The sequence below is a fragment of the Lacerta agilis genome, chromosome 1 (assembly GCF_009819535.1).
Source record: "Lacerta agilis isolate rLacAgi1 chromosome 1, rLacAgi1.pri, whole genome shotgun sequence".
Lineage (NCBI taxonomy): Eukaryota > Metazoa > Chordata > Lepidosauria > Squamata > Lacertidae > Lacerta > Lacerta agilis.
Genome location: NC_046312.1, coordinates 132,159,427 through 132,179,641, shown reverse-complemented (window position 1 = coordinate 132,179,641; position 20,215 = coordinate 132,159,427). Strand labels below are relative to the sequence as shown.

At 43.4% G+C, this 20,215-nt stretch overlaps 1 protein-coding gene across 1 annotated transcript in view; it reads left to right on the top strand.

Annotated features, from left to right (window-relative positions):
- The window catches only part of COL6A1 (collagen type VI alpha 1 chain), a 52,876-nt gene extending 40,618 nt beyond the window's left edge, over positions 1-12,258 (top strand). Inside the window, exons 26-35 of the mRNA XM_033172051.1 lie at positions 412-477; positions 1,032-1,067; positions 1,854-1,890; positions 3,009-3,017; positions 4,675-4,808; positions 5,060-5,169; positions 7,118-7,304; positions 8,861-9,017; positions 9,824-9,853; positions 10,291-12,258. Coding sequence (XP_033027942.1) covers positions 412-477; positions 1,032-1,067; positions 1,854-1,890; positions 3,009-3,017; positions 4,675-4,808; positions 5,060-5,169; positions 7,118-7,304; positions 8,861-9,017; positions 9,824-9,853; positions 10,291-10,901 — 1,377 coding nt within the window. The 3' untranslated portion in view covers positions 10,902-12,258. The remainder of the gene's footprint in view (positions 1-411; positions 478-1,031; positions 1,068-1,853; positions 1,891-3,008; positions 3,018-4,674; positions 4,809-5,059; positions 5,170-7,117; positions 7,305-8,860; positions 9,018-9,823; positions 9,854-10,290) is intronic.
- Positions 12,259-20,215: the final 7,957 nt, after the last annotated feature.

Below are 20,215 nucleotides of genomic sequence, written 5' to 3'. Positions count from 1 at the left end.
GACCAATTTTCAGGCTTTTTATCAAAGCTATGGGTGACGATGGAGTGATTTATCTTTTCAAAATATGTGTAAATTACTATAAATGTATAGATGTCATCTGCATTCAGGTTTGTGTGCTGAGCACAGGTAAGATTTATATATTTCTCATCTGTTCACATGTTGCAGGTTCTCCTGGGAGTGCAGTGTTGTGGCTCTTGCACCTTCCATACCTGGGGGGAAAGTGACATGCAACCCACTCCTTAGATAGGAAGTGATCTCACAGATGCTAATCAACTAGTTTGATTGCTCAATTGTCATAGTAAGAAAATTGAGCAAAGGCAGCCCAGAAGTCCTTCTCTAACTTGGATGTCTTCTTTAACACAGAAAGGAGTGTAAGCGTCCCCTTAGGAAACAGGTGTCTTTTTCTTCCAGAGCAATGCAACTGGGACCCGAGGCATGAAAGGAGCCAAAGGCTACAGAGGACCAGAAGGGCCCCCAGTAAGTAATAAAGTCCCCACTAACTATGGATTATGAAGGAACGGGCCTTTGGGTTATATTATTATAGAGTAATACAATAACTGACTAGCTAGTAGTCTTTTATCAAAATGCCTTGGGCCGATGCCCAGTGCTCTTACGAGGATAGCAACAAGAATATCTTCACAACTCTCAAGAAGAACAAATATCAGAGCACTGCAACATTCAAAGGCATTGTCATTGGCAGAGATTCTAATCCTCATAGCCAGATGACTGGTGGGGAAGTGTATAATTTGGATTATGAGTAATTAAAAGAACTACAGTGGAGATCCCTTGGTTTTATTTTTTTAATTATTTTGGTTTTAAGTTTATTTCTTTGTTTGTGTTGGGGGAATCCCTGCAGTAGCAATTTGTACCCTAGCCCATTTGTTCTGGGATTAGAGCTCATCTCATCACTCTCTAAGACACCACGGGACTCTGCCATTTTTGTAACAACTGTCTGACATGGCTTTCTCTCTGGAATTTGTCTGATGCAACTAAGAATTCTCCTGGCACTTGTACAATGTGTTGTTTTCCAGGGACCCGCAGGACCCAGAGGCCCTCCAGGACCAGATGTGAGTAAAACTGGCTTTACAGGACACTTGGGTCCTTCTCTTAGTGAAGGGTTGAGTGATTATTGAGGGAAGTGTTCAAAGTAAAGCAAAACAGAGTAGAGATGCACTCTGCCTTGTCCTAACAAAGGTCAGTCCCTGAGTCAGTGACTTTCCCTTCTTAGCTTTCAATGGTATTTCTAGCTATCTGTCTTTCCTTTTGACGATCTGAATTTAAAGTGAAGAAAACAGAGGTGACTTGTTTTGGACCTTCCTTGCAGCCTTGCATTTTCTTTCACCGGTAGGCACCCCAGATATAGCCTTTGCCCCCTCCTTCTTCCTTACACCAGTTCTGAGAATCCCCGCATTGGGGAAGCTCCCACAACCCATAGACTACCGGTAACTTTGTTTTAAGCTCATTGTCTGTACTGTAGTCAGCCAAGAGGGGACAACTTCAGAATGGCAGTTCAAATGGCCATCTTTTCAAGGAAGCAAGGAATAAGCACCCATTCACAATATTAACCAGAATTCATTACTTTAGCCTGAAATCAAGACTAAAGTGAGAGTTGTTTCCACCAATGGAAACTTCCTTCTTTGCTTCCTGCTTATTAGATAATGCTCCACAAATGCAGCCTGCCCTCTCAGAAAAACATCTAATGCTTCCCATGCTGCCTGGTGAATTGATTGCTAAATGTGACAGGGCTATTTTCTTGGGCTAGCTGCAATGAAGGACCCAGCTAAAGGGGGATGCAGAATGGTTCTTAATTTCCAAGACCTGGATGATACCAATGTTTCTTCATTTGTTTTCAGGAATGTGAAATTTTGGATATCATCATGAAAATGTGCTGTAAGTATTCTAACTTCTACTGTTGCAGAAATAGCAGGTGTATCATTGACCAAGTCAGAATAAGAAACAATAGGTTGTTGGCTTTAACCAAGCTTCCATACCATCACATTAATTCTGTGATCCAAGTCTTCATATTTCTAAATGGATTCAGCCCCAATATTGCAGAACCAGAGAGCCAGCTTGGCTCTAGTCAACAAAAGTCATTGCCCAGAGTCATCTGAAAACCAGTTGGTGCAGCAAGGGCCCATTATCAATTCCCCCCCAATCAGGTCCCAAGGGCCAGTCTATTGATTTTTTGGACCAATAACAAGCCTTGTATCCTATCTCCCTCTAATTCAATTTTTAAAAGTGGCTAGCATGACTCAAGCTTGGAGGGGACTTCTCCTCCATTAAGTACTGTATTTCTGCTGTGAACCTAAGAGAAAGGGAAATTGAAACCTGATTCTGTGTGCTGCCTGTTTTGGCAAAGAAGTTCACAGGATAAGGCTCTTAATTTGTTTTCATCCTTTATTTATATTTTGAAAGTATTAAATGTTTGCATCTACTATTGAATATCAACCAAACAAATTATTTCCTACATTCCAAAAACCGCAAAGAAATGATAAGAGAGATTATTTACAGTGTCTGGGAAAGGCCTCTTCCGTGCATGCTGTTTGCAGTGCCAGTTTTAACTAGCTGAGCAACTCTGTTGCGCTGGGAATTAGGATTTCCTGTATACCTTATCTTCCAAAATATCCTTGTTACATTTGTTGTTTACATTAATTTACATTTGCTGTTTAACAAACTCAGTGGTTATTTTCCAGAGTTTATTAAACACTAAATGTGATTTCATTATTAATTGCAGTCAGGGATGTCAAACAATCCCAAAATATCTATTCCCACTGAAATGTCCTTCAGCATTTTTATTATACTTCCCTCTTTAATTTTTGCTAAGTTGTATATGCTGGATTTGAAAAAGAAAGCAGCTGGGATATGAAAATCATCTTAAAGTTTACCTAATATCAGGGAGAAAGTTTTCAACCTCCACATACTCATATTTAATTTCAGTACTCTTTAGAGTCACAGTGAGTTTGAAGTTGATTCTCAGCATATTTGTTTGTTTTCTTCCTCTCTCCTAGCTTGCTGTGGTGAGTGTCATTTTTGCAGTTTCTTTAACAGCATTATTGTATTTTCATTTTAAAATTGTCACCAAGATTCAGATGGAGGAAGCTTACTCTTCAAATGCTGCTTCTCCTCTAAGACTGCTTGTCACCGTCTCCATTTTTTGGCCTTCTGCTATAGCTGTTTACTGCTACAATCTTAAGTTATTGTGCTTCCATAACACTGGCCATCTCATAAAAAAAAATGCCCACATCATCTACACAACCTTGCTAGTGTCCCAGAAATGCATGTGCAGCTCTTCCAGTAAGTGAGTAAATAACTCAGAATCATACTTTCTTTTGTTGCCTTTGCCTTTGCAAGGATGTTCCTGTGATGCCCAAATAGGAGCACTGAAAGTTAAATAAGTTCCCTTGAATTACATCTTGGTGTATAAGATTTTATAAAGGCATTAGGGCAATTATTATTTTCCTTTCAAACTGCTACTTCAACAGACTTGAGTTGCAGTCCTAAGAGCATTTATTTAAATTTATTTTATAATAAAATGTGACATTCTGAGAGGATGAAGATGAAGCTCTGATTTAGTGTGAGTTTACATGTTCTCTCACATTGTGATGGGGATTCTGTGTAAAAAACATGTAAACATACTCTAAATTATGTCATCACACAAATCATGGTTAAAGCATGGTTGAAGCTTACAGTGCAATTTAATATTTAAATTAACTAACAGTGGTTTGCGAATGGCAAATCAGAAACAAAAAAACAATATTTGAGGTAGATTTGCAAACTAACTATGATTTGGCATGATATCTGACTGGTCAAATCATAGTTACAGCTGCTGTTCTGCCTTCAGATTTATCCAGAGACTGGAGTGTTGAGCAAGGAAAAGAATAATAAAGCCCCCTTGCAGTAAACACGGGCCCCACACGTGCGCAGGGGACGATTGCACCCCCTGCCCCCACTGGCTGATCCCTGGGTGTGGTGCCCGGCCAGCTGACCAATCGGTACAGCTGTTGGGCGTGGCTGGCTGCATTTAAGCCAGGGCTCAGCCTCTTGCCCTTCGGATTGGCGGTTAGGCATTGGATTAGTTTAGGAAGGTTGAAGGTGGGGGGGGGGAGGTTCGGCCATCACCTCCCCCCAAGGCTTTGAAGGGTACTTCAGTAAATGAGTCCGGGGGGCGTGTCCCTGTCCAAAGCCGTGGTAGGTGAGGGCCAAAGGCACACTCCAGATCGGTAATCACAGGGTGAGTCCCTAGCTGATGTGCAGCAGCAGGGCTCTCACCCATTGGTGGTTAACCCTTCCTGGACTGCCAGCACAACGTGCTGGAGTCGGATAGTAGTTCCAATGCCTAAGCCAATACCGCTCAACATCCGTAACCAATAAAGTTGTGGCCTTTTCATGCCCATTTAACCTTATTCATTGCGTCCGGTGTCTTTATTTCACCCGGGGGGGGGGGGGATCGGGATTTAGACATGCAATGTCAGCATCTCTAAACAATGATTTGCCTGTAATGTTAGCAGTGCAAACCATGGTTTGAATTCTAAACTAAACTTAGCATTTGACAAGAAGTATAACTTTTATTGTTACTGCTGTTGTAGTTGGTACCCTTGGATTGTTCAGCATCTGAAAGAAAGCCTTCACACTTCCATGAATGCTTCTATTGTGTGGTTCTGTGCTCTGTTACAGAATGCAAGTGTCTTCCTGGTGATGTTCTGTTTGTACTGGACAGTTCAGAGAGCATTGGCCTGCAGAACTTCCAGATTGCTAAGGATTTCATTGTCAAGGTCATTGACAGGCTTATCAAGGATGAAAAAGTGATGGTAAGACTTGCAAACAATCACATGTACCCCTCCCCCCCAGCAATATATGTTTAATGCATGTTATCATAAAACAACTGAGATACTTTCAGGTTTCCTACCATTGTCAAAATCAACTACCTCCAGAACCTTACCCAGAGAACAGGATGCTGCCGTTACAGTTCCTAGATGTTCTAAACCGTTCTTGGTGTCTTTGTTTATGATAATACAAGGACTGAAAAACATCATTTGATCTTTAACTTTTCTCTTAACAGTTTAGACCAGGGGAGACCAACGTTGGTGTCGTGCAGTACAGCCATGACAACACGCAGGAACTGGTGGCCTTGGGAGATAGCAACATTGATAACATTGGAGCCTTCAAGGAGTAAGTTTAGATCAGATAATTGGGAGTTAGAGAGGGGTTCTTGTGCTCAGTTTTATATGTGGCACCTCTGTGGGATGTTTTTCAGGTATCTGAATACCTTATTGCAGGAATGTTTAGTCCTAAGCACACTCAATATGAGCCACTGCCCTGGGTCTCATTGCACAAGCAAGAATTGTGGCACTCCAGCCGCTGAGGTCACCAAGGCATGGCCAGGTTTAGATCTCATCCTAAAGGCGTAACTAAATTGCACTTGGTTATTTGTCAAGTAAATGTCTGCCTTGCACTCTGATAGGAAGAAACACTAAAGGGCTGCATTTGGGAGCAATGTATCAGTGACTCTAAAACTGAGGGGAAATGACCATTGTAATAGATCATCTTGATCATTACATGATAAGAGACAGACCAACATGTCTCCTGTCACAGATATGCCAAGTGGAATTCTAGGGCACATTCGCAAAATGGTGGGTACACAGAATTGCCACTTGATGCTTAGTGCATGGGGACAAAGATGCTTCCTTCTTCTGGGAAATTATCTGATTGGAAGATATTTCTTCTAAGAATCTTAAGGCTGATCTGGGTGTTTTCAGGAACAGATCACCTGCCTTCAACCCATCCAACACCTCCCATCCCTCTTAACCTTGAATTTCCCTGTCGAGTCAGGTATCTTTGTTATACAAAATTCACTGATGAGCAGTGCACACATAAATCTCTGTGTTATTAGGATTTTTCTCACTATTTATTATCGCCTTGCAGCACTGGATAGGAACACTCCAGCCACCTCTATGCTCCCATAGTAATTGATTTTGCCTCCATTTGAGAGGTGCCAAGAAATCAATAACTGGAGTTTTGCTACAAAAATTGAGAATTTTAAAAATACTCCCCACCTCCTCCAATTTCTAATCTATAGACATGCTGTTCAAATTAACTCTCTACCACAGAACTTTCCAAACTTTGCGTTGCAACGTTAGTGTGTCTGCTGCAGTGTGTAGGTGTGTCGTGTGAACGCTCCCCGCTCTCTTCCCAGGACAGGAAAGGGGGTGGTTTAACCTCCGGTTTGCTAGTAAAACTGAATTACTGTGTTGTAAAATGATGCATGTCTAAAAAGTGTGTCACCAACATGAAAAGTTTGGGAAGCTCTGCTCTGCCATGAATGCTTTGAAGATAACTAACCAATAAAGCAAGTGATTACCTTGGTTTGGGGTACATTGATTGACTGATACATTGCCAATTGAGAGTAGAGAACTTCCTCAGAATATAATTTTGTACTTCCTATGCAAATTAGTAAGATTACATCACTTTCTCACATTGCTACTGTCAGATCTGCGTTGGGGTTGCTCACGAGTAATCAGGCATGAGTCTCCACTGTCTTAACAGTTTAATGGTGCGTACTATTTACAGTGCAGAGAACGTGAAAACATGACCTTCCTAGTCACTCACAGAATCCGGGAGTGCCGGTTTCCAGCTGTGACCCCAACATAAGAATTTTGGCACCCAAAGCGCCGTCTCCCCGGTCTCCTTTCGACCCCTCTGTGCAACTGGGGCGACGGAAGTGGCGTGCTCCCCTCGGAGTGAAACTCATGAGGCATGTTGGGGCTCTCAGCAGCATCTCCAAGCCCTTGTCTCGCCTGGCTGTTTCCAGCCTGCCCCTCTCCGCTGGAGGAGGTGCCGCTTTTCCCGCTTGAAGAGGTTTCACTACTGAGGTGGTGTCAGGGCTCTCGGTACATCAACAAGACCTCCCGCCCTGCCGAGGGCAGTTCCCTGACAGCTACCACAAAAATTATTTAGGTTTGTTCATGGTCAGTGCTTTAGATTTTCTGGAAGTAAAAGCAAGTAAACCAGACTTAGCAGGGGAGGCAAACCAAGAATAAGGAAAGAGCTGGGAGACGGGTCTAGATTTCTCTGTCAGAAGAGGAGCTGGCACTGAAACTCAATGCTGCTTGCTTTGCAGAGCTGTGAAGAACCTGCACTGGATTGCTGGTGGCACATATACTGGGGAGGCCCTTCAGTTCACCAAGGACAACTTGCTGCGGCGCTTTCCCTCTGAGAAAAGAGTGGTCATAGTCATCACAGACGGGCGGTCCGATGTACTTCGGGACCAAACCCCACTCAACGTTCTCTGTGGAAGCCAGACCCAGGTGAAATCAATATTATATGGAGGGCAGGAGGAGGGATAGGAAAGTCTTCTTGGGTCAAGGTGTGTCTTCCTACTGAGAAAAGTTTGGGTCCGTGACTTTGGTTAAGCCAGGAGGAAACTGTGGCGGAATAAGGCCTGGTTCATCATGGGTTAACCTATCACTCCCATGTTAAGTAGGTGTTCCCTGGGAGGCGGAGCTACCTGGCATTCTAAAAGGAGGGGGAGCAACCTAGAAAGGCAGTTGGGGGTTTGGCAGTTGGGTGTGGAGGTTTAGAAAGAGAAACTGCGAGGTTAGGCTTTGGGGAATGGGAGGAAAGGTCATTACCATTGCTAACGGGATGCAGGAACTATTAAAACTGAGCTGAATTATATAAGAAGATTTGTACCAGTAATAACTCAAGACATCCATGTTTTCAAGTTACCTTAATAAAGTTAAAAGTGCTTAAACGTTCGCTGACTGTGGCAGTGCGTCAGTGCCTCAAGAGGTGTGGCTGAGGGGAAAAGCACTAAGGGTTCCCTGTGATAGAGGGAACGGGTGGCTTATTTTCCTGGCATACAGAGGACTGGGCAGGGAAGCCAAAGGTGCCACGCAGTTGCCAAAAAGGGAAGGCAAGCTGCAGTAGTTTGGGAACCCAGGGCGGGAGATCCCAAAGGTGGCAAGAGTTGTTTCGAACGTAAAGCACTGAGGTACCCCAGAGACACTCCCATATAACCACTGAAGGATTCATCCTAGTGGACAGTGAAACTTAGGGAGAGTCACGGTTGGGGAAGTATCGAAAGGGGAGGGAATAGGATCCCTCACAGAAACCAGCACTTGTGTGCAGGCAGTGGAGCCCAAGCTGTTTAAGGGCTTCTTCACAGTTCTGCTCATCCTGTCACTTTCACCCAGGAAAACCTACTCTTTAGCAGATTGAAATTTGCTCCAATTCAGTGGTAAGGAGCTGGTTTTCCTTGAGAAATGGAAAACTGATGAGACCCATGCCTAGAAAACACAGGACAAGCAGGAAACCCTTCAGAGCCCTGTTTTCTAGGCATGGGACAAGGGGAGTGTGAAGGAGCCCTGAAACGGTTGTGTAGTGAAGGGTGACTCCAGACTGAAATTTAACGTATTTTACTGAAGAGATCCGTCAAATATGAATGTGAGAAATTCAGTGAATGTTGATAGTCATTGGTAATTCTTAGCACTTTAGAAGACCAGTGGGAAGTATAAGAAAGTTCTAACAAAGCAGACTTGGAAGGGTCCTAAATAAGCTTATGAATGGGTTTTGTGTGATATTTACCAAGGCAAGAAGGGTTGGGAAATATCAAAAGAAAACTTGACAGCATGGTCTCTGTTCTTCAGCAACAGGATAGTTTCCCTTTACTTGCCACAATGTTGATTAAAGATAACTGTCTCGATTAACACTGGATTCTCCAGTAAAGAAGAATTCTGTCTTCCCCATGTCCAATATATTCCCTATATTACTCTTGTTATTTCATTTTATCTCCCTTGAGCCCCATTTGGGGCACCTGACGACTAGCTAATGTGGAATAATTGACATACCTGTCAACTTCTAGGTGGTTCCCCTGGGTATCGGTGATATTTCCAACAAACCAGCAAACACTGAGCAATTATCAACTATTTCCTGTGGGGGCATCTCTGTTTATCAAGAAAACTTTGCTTTGCTGCTGGATGACAATTTCCTGCAGAATGTTACCTCTCAGATCTGCAAAGGTAGGCAACACATATTTGGTTGCTGGAAGCCTAATTATGGGCTGGTATTGAAGGAGGTGGTTGATCCAGCTTCTCAACACAATGAATGCCACAAAACAGCTGATGAGTGGAGAAATGACCACAGAGGCCTAAATTTGTCTTAGATGCCAGAGATTATTTAACAGTACATTCTGCTAGTACTACTTTAGTGACCCACACAATTTAAAGGGATGAAGTGGCCCTGTAGAATCCATATCTGCCATCTCCACCAAGGTCATTTGTAAGGTGAATGCAGAAGGAAAACAGCCATGGGTGGGACCAGCATACCTGCGATGACTGCTGTGAGGGTGGCCAGAGCCAGAGAGCTGGAGCCCATTTGCCAACTGAGAAAATTCCAACCTGGTCCCAGATACGGCAACCAAAAAAGCCATTGCAAGGTCAATCAGCGTAGCACATGTCAGCCAAATAGGGAGGGCAAGTGGGAAATCCAGCAAAGTGGCTGCCAAGAGAAGCTGTGGGCCTTCCTTATATGCCCAGAAAGTGGACAGACCCCCCCCCCGGATGAATGGCCCACCCCCTTGCACCCTTGTGATTGGCCAGTTGAGTGAGCAGGCAAGATCTGCTTCCTGGCAGCAAGCTTGGCCCAGGACCTCCCTTCCTGCCCAGGAAGCAGCCCCAAGGGGCCTTTCTCCCCAGATTATGGAGGGTGGGGGGAGCGCTAGCCTGCAACGGTGCCCACCAAGCAGGGGGAGTGGACTTTTGGTGTTGAACATTCCTTGTAAATGAAGAGAAGGGTTTAATATGATGTTGTTTTGTTTGTTTTATAGAAAAGAAATGCCCAGACTACACTTGCCCAAGTGAGTACTCTTTTTAGAAAGTTGTGTTTATGAGTTGAGAATTTCTGTGCTCCACATAATCTTGAAGTTGCCTTAGTGACAGCTATTTAGCTTACTCCATTTTCTCTGGACACTGACCATTCACCTGAGGAACACCAGAATTTGAAACAAGCTCTGTGTTTCAACTATTCTGTGCCATTGCACACCAGGGCCACCAGAAACCTGTGTTTCCCACTGAAATGGAGTAAACCCGATTGCTGCTTGCTCTGATTCAGCAGTAAAATGTGGGTTTTCCCAGGGAAGGGAAGGACAAAAAGATACAGGCCTGGAAAGCCCATAGCTATGCCTAGAGCAATCCCTATGCCCTGCCTTTTTATGCTGGTATTGACCACAGCACACATACCCAACTCTGAAAGATTTACAGCAGAGTTGTTAGCCCCTATCTCCTCTCTTTCCAGTCTCCTTTACTGGCCCAGCTGATCTCACACTCCTTGTGGATAGTTCCACCAGCGTTGGGAGCCGCAACTTCAACACCACCAAGACGTTTGTGAAGCGCCTTGCAGAACGATTCCTGACAGCAGCCAAGCCTTCGGAGGATGCTGTGCGCATTTCTGTGGTCCAGTACAGCGGCAAAGGCCAGCAGAAAGCGGAGGTGCGGTTTGAGCAAAACTACACGGTGGTTGCTAATGCTATTGACAGCATGGAATTCATGAATGACGCCACAGACGTGAACGCAGCCCTCCGCTTTGTCACTGGTCTCTACCAGCAGTCCTCCCGTTCTGGAGCTAAGAAGAGAGTTCTGATTTTCTCTGACGGCAACTCTCAAGGCATCACCAGCAGCGCCATTGAGAGGGCAGTTCAAGAGGCTCGACAGGCAGGCCTTGAAATTTATGTACTAGTGGTTGGCGCTCAAGCCAATGAGCCCAATGTGCGTGTTCTTGTCACTGGGAAAGCGGCAGAGTACGATGTGGCCTATGGAGAGAGGCACCTTTTCAGAGTGCCGGATTACCAGTCTCTGCTGAGGGGAGTGTTCTATCAAACTGTCTCCAGAAAAATAGCTGTAGACTGAGGAGTTGGGTGTGAAAGAGCAGAATATATAGATTCTAAGTGTTCAGAAATAAAATGTTAGCAGCCAACTGGACCCATGTTTTTTATACAAAGCCATAGCCCACCCATGTCCTTACTTTTGAGCTGTGTTTTCTTTGTTGTCCTTGAATTCTTCCAGCCTGCAGGGAAAAGCATAGGATGATTTATTTTTCCCCTAGTTGATATCTCTCTTAACTGTAACTGAAATGACTATTTTTGTACCATATTTGATGAAGGTAAGCCGGGTTCATAAAGAACCTTAAATGCACTAACCTTATTTCTAAGGTTGATAGCACATTTCACATGAATTTTAGGGTCCTCTTTCTCAAAATAAAAGGATCCCCTATATTTCATTGCCAAACTAATTTGTTAAATTTGTCTGTTCTTTTATTTTTATGTCAAGAAACATGTTGAGTAGCGATTACTGTTTAGGCTACTTAGCTCCTGAAAGATTACATTGTCTTCAGAAATATAAGGTTCATTTCATGGTATACTTACTGCTTTCCACGACAACTATGGAAAGTGCTAAAATTGTAACTTGAGTCATACAGTCAAGTTCAGAGTAGGTCACTTTGACAGAAGGATTCAACCTAAGAGTATCTACCTAAACTAGAGGACGGGGTGAAGGAAGCTGATGTTGTTCATACATGATGAAATTGAGGGCTCATCCACATTGCTGTTTGTCCTGTGATTCCTAGGCACGGGTCCGAGAGGTTTTTCTTTCGTCCTGCTGCCTTCCTTGGGAAAACCCCCAGTTTACTGCTGAATCAGAACAAACGTGAATCGGGCTTTCTGAAGATTTATGTTCGTTCCGATTCAGCAGTAAGCAGCAGGTTTCCACAGGGAAGCAGCGGGACAAAAGGAGAACCACTTGGAGCTGTACCTAGAAATTATGGGACAAGCAGAAGAAACTGGGTGAGCCCTGAGATTTGCAAAAGTGATATTCCAGTTTAAACAAAACCCGAAAGCCTATGCTGTGAGTTTGGGCCTTTTGGCTTTGGAGGGTCCATCTCCAGCCAACATGAAGTTCATTTCGGTGCTACCCCTGCCATGCCTCAAAGCCTGAGGTTTTACATTGTTCCTATGTTTACACATTAACTCATGAAAGAGACATTGAAGTTAGGAACTGCTTTGGACAGGTTTCGTCCAGTGTTTCCAATGGTGCTTTTGCTATGATTTCAGTATCCTTTCTTTTCAAAAAAGGAAATTGTTTTTAACACTGCGCCTTTTATTGTTTTTTAACCAATATTCATTTTACCACTCCATTTTATTTTATTCCTGTGATTTACTGACAGATGTTCACTTTGAAAATTTGTTCAAATAAATTGTTTTCCACAGTTTTGGTAGGAGGGAAATTGATTTGTTTCAGTTCTTAAATTACAAGAAAGCGTTTCACAAGTAGTGTGTGCAAGGTTGTGTTTGACAATGTGGCTTCATTGCTGCATATGAGATACCAGAGATAGCCTTGGGTTATTCTTAAAAAGTACTGGTAGTAGTAGTGATAAATAAATAACAAGGTGTGTGTCGCTTAATTGTTCAACCCTCAAAGCAGTTTATGAAGCTAAAGGCATATCTACACTGTGTATCTACTTGCACTGGCATGCTTTTGAACTGCTAGGTTGACAGGAGCTAGGACCGAGCAACGGGAGCTCACTCCATCGCGGGGATTTGCACCGCCGACCTTCTGATCGGCAAGCCCAAGAGGCTCAGTGGTTTAGAGCACAGCACCACCCGCGTCCCGTGGCACCTTTAAGACTGACCAATTCAGGCTGCAATCCTGTACACACACATAAAAGGAAGCAATCCGCATGAGATAAAGTGGACCTTACTTCTGTTCACCTCTACCAAGTCCAGAGTCCACCAGCTGCCACTGCCAGTCACTTGTACTTGGGGTGGTTGTGAGGCGGCTGTTTGGAGTGGGCTTTTCTCTGTGCATCACTTCTGGTGGCGGGTGCTGCCTCCTCACAGATAATTCAACAGTCCGTCTGTGAGCACTTAAAAAGGGATACTAATAGCCAGCATGTCTTTCTCAAAAACAAGTCATGTCAGACAAATCTTATTTCCTTTTTTATAAATAGAGTTACAAGCTTGGTGGATCAGGGGAATGCTGTGGACATAGTATATCTTGATTTAAGCAAGACTTTTGACCAAATCCCCCATATTTTTGCGAAGAAGTTGGTAAAATGTGGGTTGAACAAGGTAACTGTTAGGTGGATTTGTAGCTGGTTGACTGACCAAACTCAAGGAGTTCTCATTAATGGTTCCTCATCATCCTGGGGGAAAGTGACAAATGGGGTGCCACAAGGGTTCTGCCCTGGGCCCATTGTTGTTTGACATCTTTATAAATGACTTGGATGAAGGAACTGAGGGGATGCTCATCAAATCTGCAGAAGACAGGAAACTGGGAGGGGTAGCTAATGTCACAGAAAACAGAATCAGGATTCAAAATTACCTTAACAGATTGGAGAACTGGGCCCAAACTAATAAAATGGATTTCAATGGAGACAAGTGTCAGGTTCTACACTTAGAAAAGAATAAGCTGCTGCAGAAATGATGGGAAACACATGGCTTGCAAGTAGTACATGTCAAAGGGATCTAGGAATCTTAGTAGACCACAAGCTGAACATGAGTCAACAGTGTGATGCAGCAGCAACAAAGGTGAATGCTATTCTCAGCTGCATCAACAGAGGTATAGTGTCCTGATCAAAGGATGTAATAGTACCACTGTATTCTACCTTGGTCAGGCCACACCTGGAATATTGTGTGCAGTCCACACAGCAAGGAAAAAATGGAAACATCATATCTCACTGAGCAAAGCCAAGATTCTAAATTTGCTCATCCTGGCAGATCCTTGGTTTCAATTCCAATGATAATATCTTTGTACATTGCAAATATTTAATTTACTAAATCACTGCAGAATAGAATAAGGAAGGGATCCATTCAATTTCCTAAGAATTTGTCTATAACAAATTTTTCTTGTACATGTTCCCAGCTGAATAGAATTTCTGAGCTCATAATTTGTTGAAACAAGTATTTACAAGGAAACACTGCTAATCTCCAAATTAGCTTTTTCCTTCCAAGTAGCTGGGCTTTGTGATATGTAGGTTGGATGAAAATCCAGCTGGAGGAAGATTTTGTAATACCAGATAAAAAGAATGCAATCTATGAGTGCTGGACACTTCACTGGGTCTGCATTCCCAGCAGCAGAACAGAAAGTCACCAGACACAGTGGGGTGGGTGACAGAAGCCAAATTTGGTCCACTATGTACTTTAGGAGTCATAACTCCTTCCGAATGTTGACAGATCATGTACTGAGAATAAATAATGAGAACTTGTAGCATCTCCACTGCCTTTATAACATACACTCCTGAAGCATTAATTATTGGGAATAAAATGAGCACAACCAGCTGCTCCTTGAAGGCTCTTTTATCAACTGCACACATGCTGGGACCACATCACCAGCAAAGCACAAGCAAGGCACAAGAACGGGGGCTGCAGGAATCTGTGGGGACTACACTCTCTTAGAGAGGTAGCTGGCCCCAGCTCTGAATTTCCACACTTGGATTTTATTTTTGCAGAGTAAATCTCTAACCTTCCAGAATCAAAAATGTTTGGTTTAAGACAAACATTTTGCCACTGTACTCATTTGCAATCCATGAATCTCTTAGTCTTTCAGTCCCACTCCTCTTCCTCTCTGCAGGATGGAGGAATGCTGAAACTTGGGTCAGAGCAGTTAAAGATATTTCACTGCCCAACAGATGGAGAATACATCATGTGACAAATCGTGCGGTATATCCCTCCTCCTCCTCCTCAATCCAGCATAGAGGACCACCAAAAAGAAATGCAATTTACACAAAAATAAAAGAAATGGACAAAAGAAAGAGAAAAAGATATAAGGGAAAAAGTAGGGAGAACTTCCATCTGCCCAGGGTGTATATTCAGATTATTCAAAGTACTCAAGACATTCACTCCAGGATAGAGTCCCTTAACCCACTAGGCAGTGTTTTCTCAATCTTCAATCCCAGTTGCCTCAAGTTCGTTCAGTTTCTTTTCCATGCAAAAAGTCCAAAAGGCGCTCTTCAATTGTTATTATCAGTAGATATCAAGAATGTTCTTCCTCCAGTCCAGTATAACAATTTTATCTCCAAGAGGTTTCCCTATTAGGATCCATAATTATTTACTTATTGTATTGAAGGAAGGGGTTACACAAACCTGACCATGCAGTCACCCAGGCTGAGCCCCAAATTCCCCAAATACCCCACCCCCCGACTAAACACTGTCTTGCTATCTCTCTACATGGCGCATATGCAGAATAACTGTTTCCTTTTAGCAATATTAAAATTGCTATGATAATGTAAAATCCTAACCCAGGGAAAGTGCCGGTGGAGAGCCATATCCAAACGTATGAGTCTTTATTTGAAACAAAATTAAATTTTTTTTTTTTACTTTTTAATCACTTCTATTTCAACTGACACTGTTTCCTCTCCCCCCCTCAATCCAAAACCCCTTCCTTCAGTATGTTCATTAATTCATATCCAATTCCATATCTTCCAGTCCCATAATTATTTCCAGTTTCATAAGTAGTTTCCGGGCCAGTTTTGTCCTATAACGCCTTAAATTGCTCAGGACCGCAATACCTCAAGGACTACCTCTTTCCATATGAACCTACCTGGACCCTGAGATCATCTTCTGAGGCCCTCCTTCATGTGCCTCCTCCTCGAGAGGTCTGGAGGGTGGCAACATGAGAATGGGCCTTCTCTGCAGTGGCTCCCTGTCTGTGGAATGCTCTCTCCAGGAAAGTTCGCCTGGCGCCTTCATTATACACCTTTAGGCACCAGGCAAAAACGTTCCTCTTTAACCAGGCCTTTGGCTGATTGACATCCGATGCCTTTTTAGAATGTGTATGGGGGGATTATTGGATTGTTGTTGTTGTTGTTGTTATGTATTTTGTGTTTTAATATTGTGATTTTATCTTGTGAACCGCCCTGAGACCTGCAGGTATAGGGCAGTATACAAATGTTAATCATTATTATTAATAATAATGTTAAAAGAATGGGTTTTTGCTGACCTGGTGCCCTAAGGGCACCTTAAGGGCTACTAAGTGGTGTCTGGGCCCAATGCTGGTTCCTCTCTCTGAGATGCTCCTCCACATCTGAAAAGAAACTCATTTTCTCTGTGTGATGAACCTGTCCTTCAGAGCAAGTGAGGTTAATCCCATTTAATCTCCCTATCTTCAGAGGGAGAGTGTGATACTAGTCTAGGATCTTCGTTCTGGCTATCATAAATCACTGCATAATTATCTCAGTTGGCAGCACATCGACAGTCAACAACTAGTCAACCATTTTCCTCCCCGGAAGTCCTTGGAAGTGAAATGGGCCATATAACCTAGTCCCAGACCATTTACACTAAACAGGCACATCAGAAAGAATGTGCTGAGCAGGCCAAAGGACAGGACAAAATGCTGCCACTTCAGGTGACCATCATCTAATTTTTATACCTTGAAGTTAGAAGCAGCATTTTGAGTAGTGCTGAGGAACAAATTGGCAACGAGTGAGGGCCTTAAAAGCTGCCAGAGAGCTCCATTCTAGTTAACAATATGGCTGCTCTGTCCACAGAGAGGAGCAACTCCTTACATTTGGGTAATCCAGCTGATTTTTATTATGTTGGGCCACTGAAACATAGCTGTCAACCCTCCCTGCTGTTTCCCAATGCTATAATAAGGGAATTTCCCGCAAGAAAGGGAAAGGTTGATAGCTATGCACTGAAAGTGGTAATTGGTTGCACAAGAAGAGACAGGTGAACAAAAAGAATCTTCCTGTGATGTCTACAATGGATGAGAAAGTTCAGCTGTTTTTCTAAAATGTACCTAAATGAATAAGATCCTAAAGAAGGGCTTTCACATTTCATGGCTTAAATCCCATTTACACAGTGGGAGAGCTGGGCATGTCCTTTACTTTCTCCCATTGAAATCAGTGGGACTTTTATTTTGAGTTGCTTTGGCTGAATCATGCGCCATTTCTTAGGGATGCCTCTGAAATGTCCTTAATGTACCTTTGCAAATGAAAAGTATGAGTAACCATACAGGGGACAGTGTGTGCCAGCAAACGCAGGCACCGTGCACAGACATGGATTAAAAAGCTAAGACTGGCAGTGGCATTTTTTCAGGACAGAATCTGCACAGGCTGCTCACTCCAGGACTGATGCTGATGAAAAAGGCAGGGTTGCCTGAGCTATATTTTGCCTCCCTAGCCTTTGGAGAAGACCTGTCCTGCTCCCAGGAAGCCCCAGCCCTCTTCAGTTTTAGAACAGGAAACAACTGACCACAAGTTTAATGCTTCACTTTGGCCTTAGTGGAAGATGACTCATTTCAATACAGCCACATCTGGATTGACTTACCGCTCGCTCCAAAAAGTGCTGGGAAACAGAGAAACAAACAGATGTGTGAGGCCGATGTCCGACTCCCACTTCTGGTTCGAAGATGGTTGTAAGCCTGGGGCCAAGGCTTTCTTAGTTTTATTCCTGCACGTTCCTGAGTGATGGTAGGCGTTTTTATTAATAAGCTCACTTTTGATGATGCCATAATAAATAACATGTGATATTTTGTGTGCGTGTAAGTTGTAGTAGCATGGGGATAATGATTTCAGCAAGTGATTTCAGCTCTCTGACATAACAGGCAGGAGACAGCTTCTTCATGTAACATTCTTTATTCAGGCAAACAAGACTAGGGAACTGAGGAGAGGGAAGCTACATTTATAGGGACAGAAGACTGGCTAGAAAGGATACATTTTGGAGGGAACAATCTCAAGCAGTCACAAAGTTGCCTTTTGGTAAGACTGAAGATCCAAATGCAGCAACTTGAATGAACCAATAGTAGCTGTTCCTTCTGGAACAGGAAGGCAGTTACTTTCCCCTAATGTGAATACAGACAATAGTAATACAGATATGATAACCCTTGAATCAATACACAACACCAGTAAATAAACAGTCTAAGTAGTAAATCAACATCCATTTATGTTGGTGTCGCTTACGAAAACTGAAGAGGTTGCTGAGAGCCAAGCCTCTTTAAGAACAACAGCAACCCCTAGTTCAGTGTTTTTCAACCACTGTTCCGTGGCACACTAGTGTGCCACGAGATGTTGCCTGGTGTGCCGTGGGAAAAATTGAAAAATTCAAGAGAATTACTTTATATATAGTCAATATAGGCACAGAGTTAATTTTTTTAACATTTTCTAATGGTGGTGTGCCTCGTGATTTTTTTCATGAAACAAGTGTGCCTTTGCCCAAAAAAGGTTGAAAAACACTGCCCTAGTTCACAGCCTGTTTCAGCTGCTTGGAAAAGTGGTGCTGAACCAGGGAGGCTCCTGCACCTGCGAAGGGCTCTTCCCAACAGTGGTCTATTGTGTAATCGGTGTTACTCATGCACACAATTTTTTAGCATCATCCACACAACCTCTTTGTCCTCAAAGCGCTGGGCTGTACTTTTTCACACTGAATGCAGATTTCCCCCTACTGCAGAAAACAGAATAAGTAAAAATAGCCTGTTGTACATCTGCAGTCATTGCTGGTGTAGAAAGTCATTGGCAAAGTCTTCTTGGTGGGCAGTTTGTCTCATGTGTGGCAATGTTTAGGTCTGTGGCCTCAGACAACATATCTTTACTTTTCGTTCTACCTTTTATTAAATTTATTCCTTCATTTCAGGTATTTATTTATATACCGCTAAATAATCAGAATTTCTAAGCGTGGTACATAAAATGTTTTTTTTTTTTTTTTACAACCATATAGAGACTAAGAACTATGAAAGTTCATCCTAGAAATGGAAAAGTACCTTTGCAATGTCTGCTGGAAAAGGAAGGTCTCTGTCAAGCACCTAGTGTTCAGCAGAGAAGAGGCCTGTCTAATCTCAGCCAAGAGGGAATTCCACAGGATTGGGCCCACAATACTGAACACGCAGCTTCCAGTTGTTATAAGCCAAGCATCTGAACCACGAAAAATTGCTAGCAGAGACTCCGCAGAGGACCTCAATGATCAGGCAGGGATATTGGGGACCAGACAGTCCTTAAGGTATCCTGGACCCTAGTTCTTAAGGGAGCCTTACAAATTAATACCAGAACTTTTACCTTGGTCTCACAGAGTATAGGCAGCCTGCACAACCTCATCCATTTCACAGCTGCAGCCAGACCATGCTCAGCAATCGAGAAAAAGAGCAGAGCACCATCCGTGTACTGGGGACACTTTGCCCCCAAACTCCTAATGATCACTCTCAACGGCTTCAGGTGGATGTCAAACAGTGCTGGGGCTGACGCAGTCTCTCTGTTGCCTTCTCCAGACAGGGCCTTGCAGTTGGAATGGAACCATGGGGGCGGTGCCCCAATGCCCACCCCACAGAGCTGGTCCAGGGAGATAGTATGGCCAATGGTATCAACAGCTGCAGACAGATCAAGGAGCAGAGATACATTTCCCCTGTCCCAGGCACCAAAATAGAACACAATGCCACTGGCATGGCTTATGCACAAAGGATGTTTCCAGGTGAATCATAGAACTGTTGGGTTGGAAGCCACCCCGAAGATCATCTGGTCCAGCTCTGTGCAATTCGGGGATATACAGCCCTATACTGTATCTGGAGTCTCGGGGCGGTTCACAGAATAAGAAGCATTCATAAGGGAGGCCCTTTTGATTTTGGTGGCAATTCAGTTTGAAACTCTAGCCTGCATCAGTTTGGTAATGCAAATCGGCATTTCAAAATAACCAAGTGACAAAAATACTGCCATAAGTATAATTTGGTTGAAGCAACAGTTCTGATCAAATGTTGAATCTGTGTGGGACGACCATAAAGGCAAGGGTGTGATTCTATTTAAAAACAACAACAACAACCTTTCAAAAGCACTTAATTATACATACAGTGAATTATATATATGAATATATAATGAATGTATACACACACACACATATGGGTAGGTGTGTTTGAGAGGTGCTTAGGTTGCAATCTGAACAATGCCTACTCAGAAGGCACTGCTTGAATTCAGTGGGGCTGCACTCCCCAGGTAAGTGGGGTTAGACCTGCAGCTTTCATCTCCAGCCACAAAAAACAAAAGGGCACGCTAAACTGTGGGTGACTGGTCTCCATAGCAACAGCAGCGCCAGAGTCCGGAAGGCCCCCAAAAAGAGCAAGGTGCCGCATGGCTTTCTGGGAGTTGTAGTTCTACATTTTATTTTGCTTTCCGGTTGCTGCTGTGTTCTCTCGGAAAAGGGCCCCGCGGGAAAAAGCTGTCCTCCGCGACGCGAGGGTTTCCATCGCGG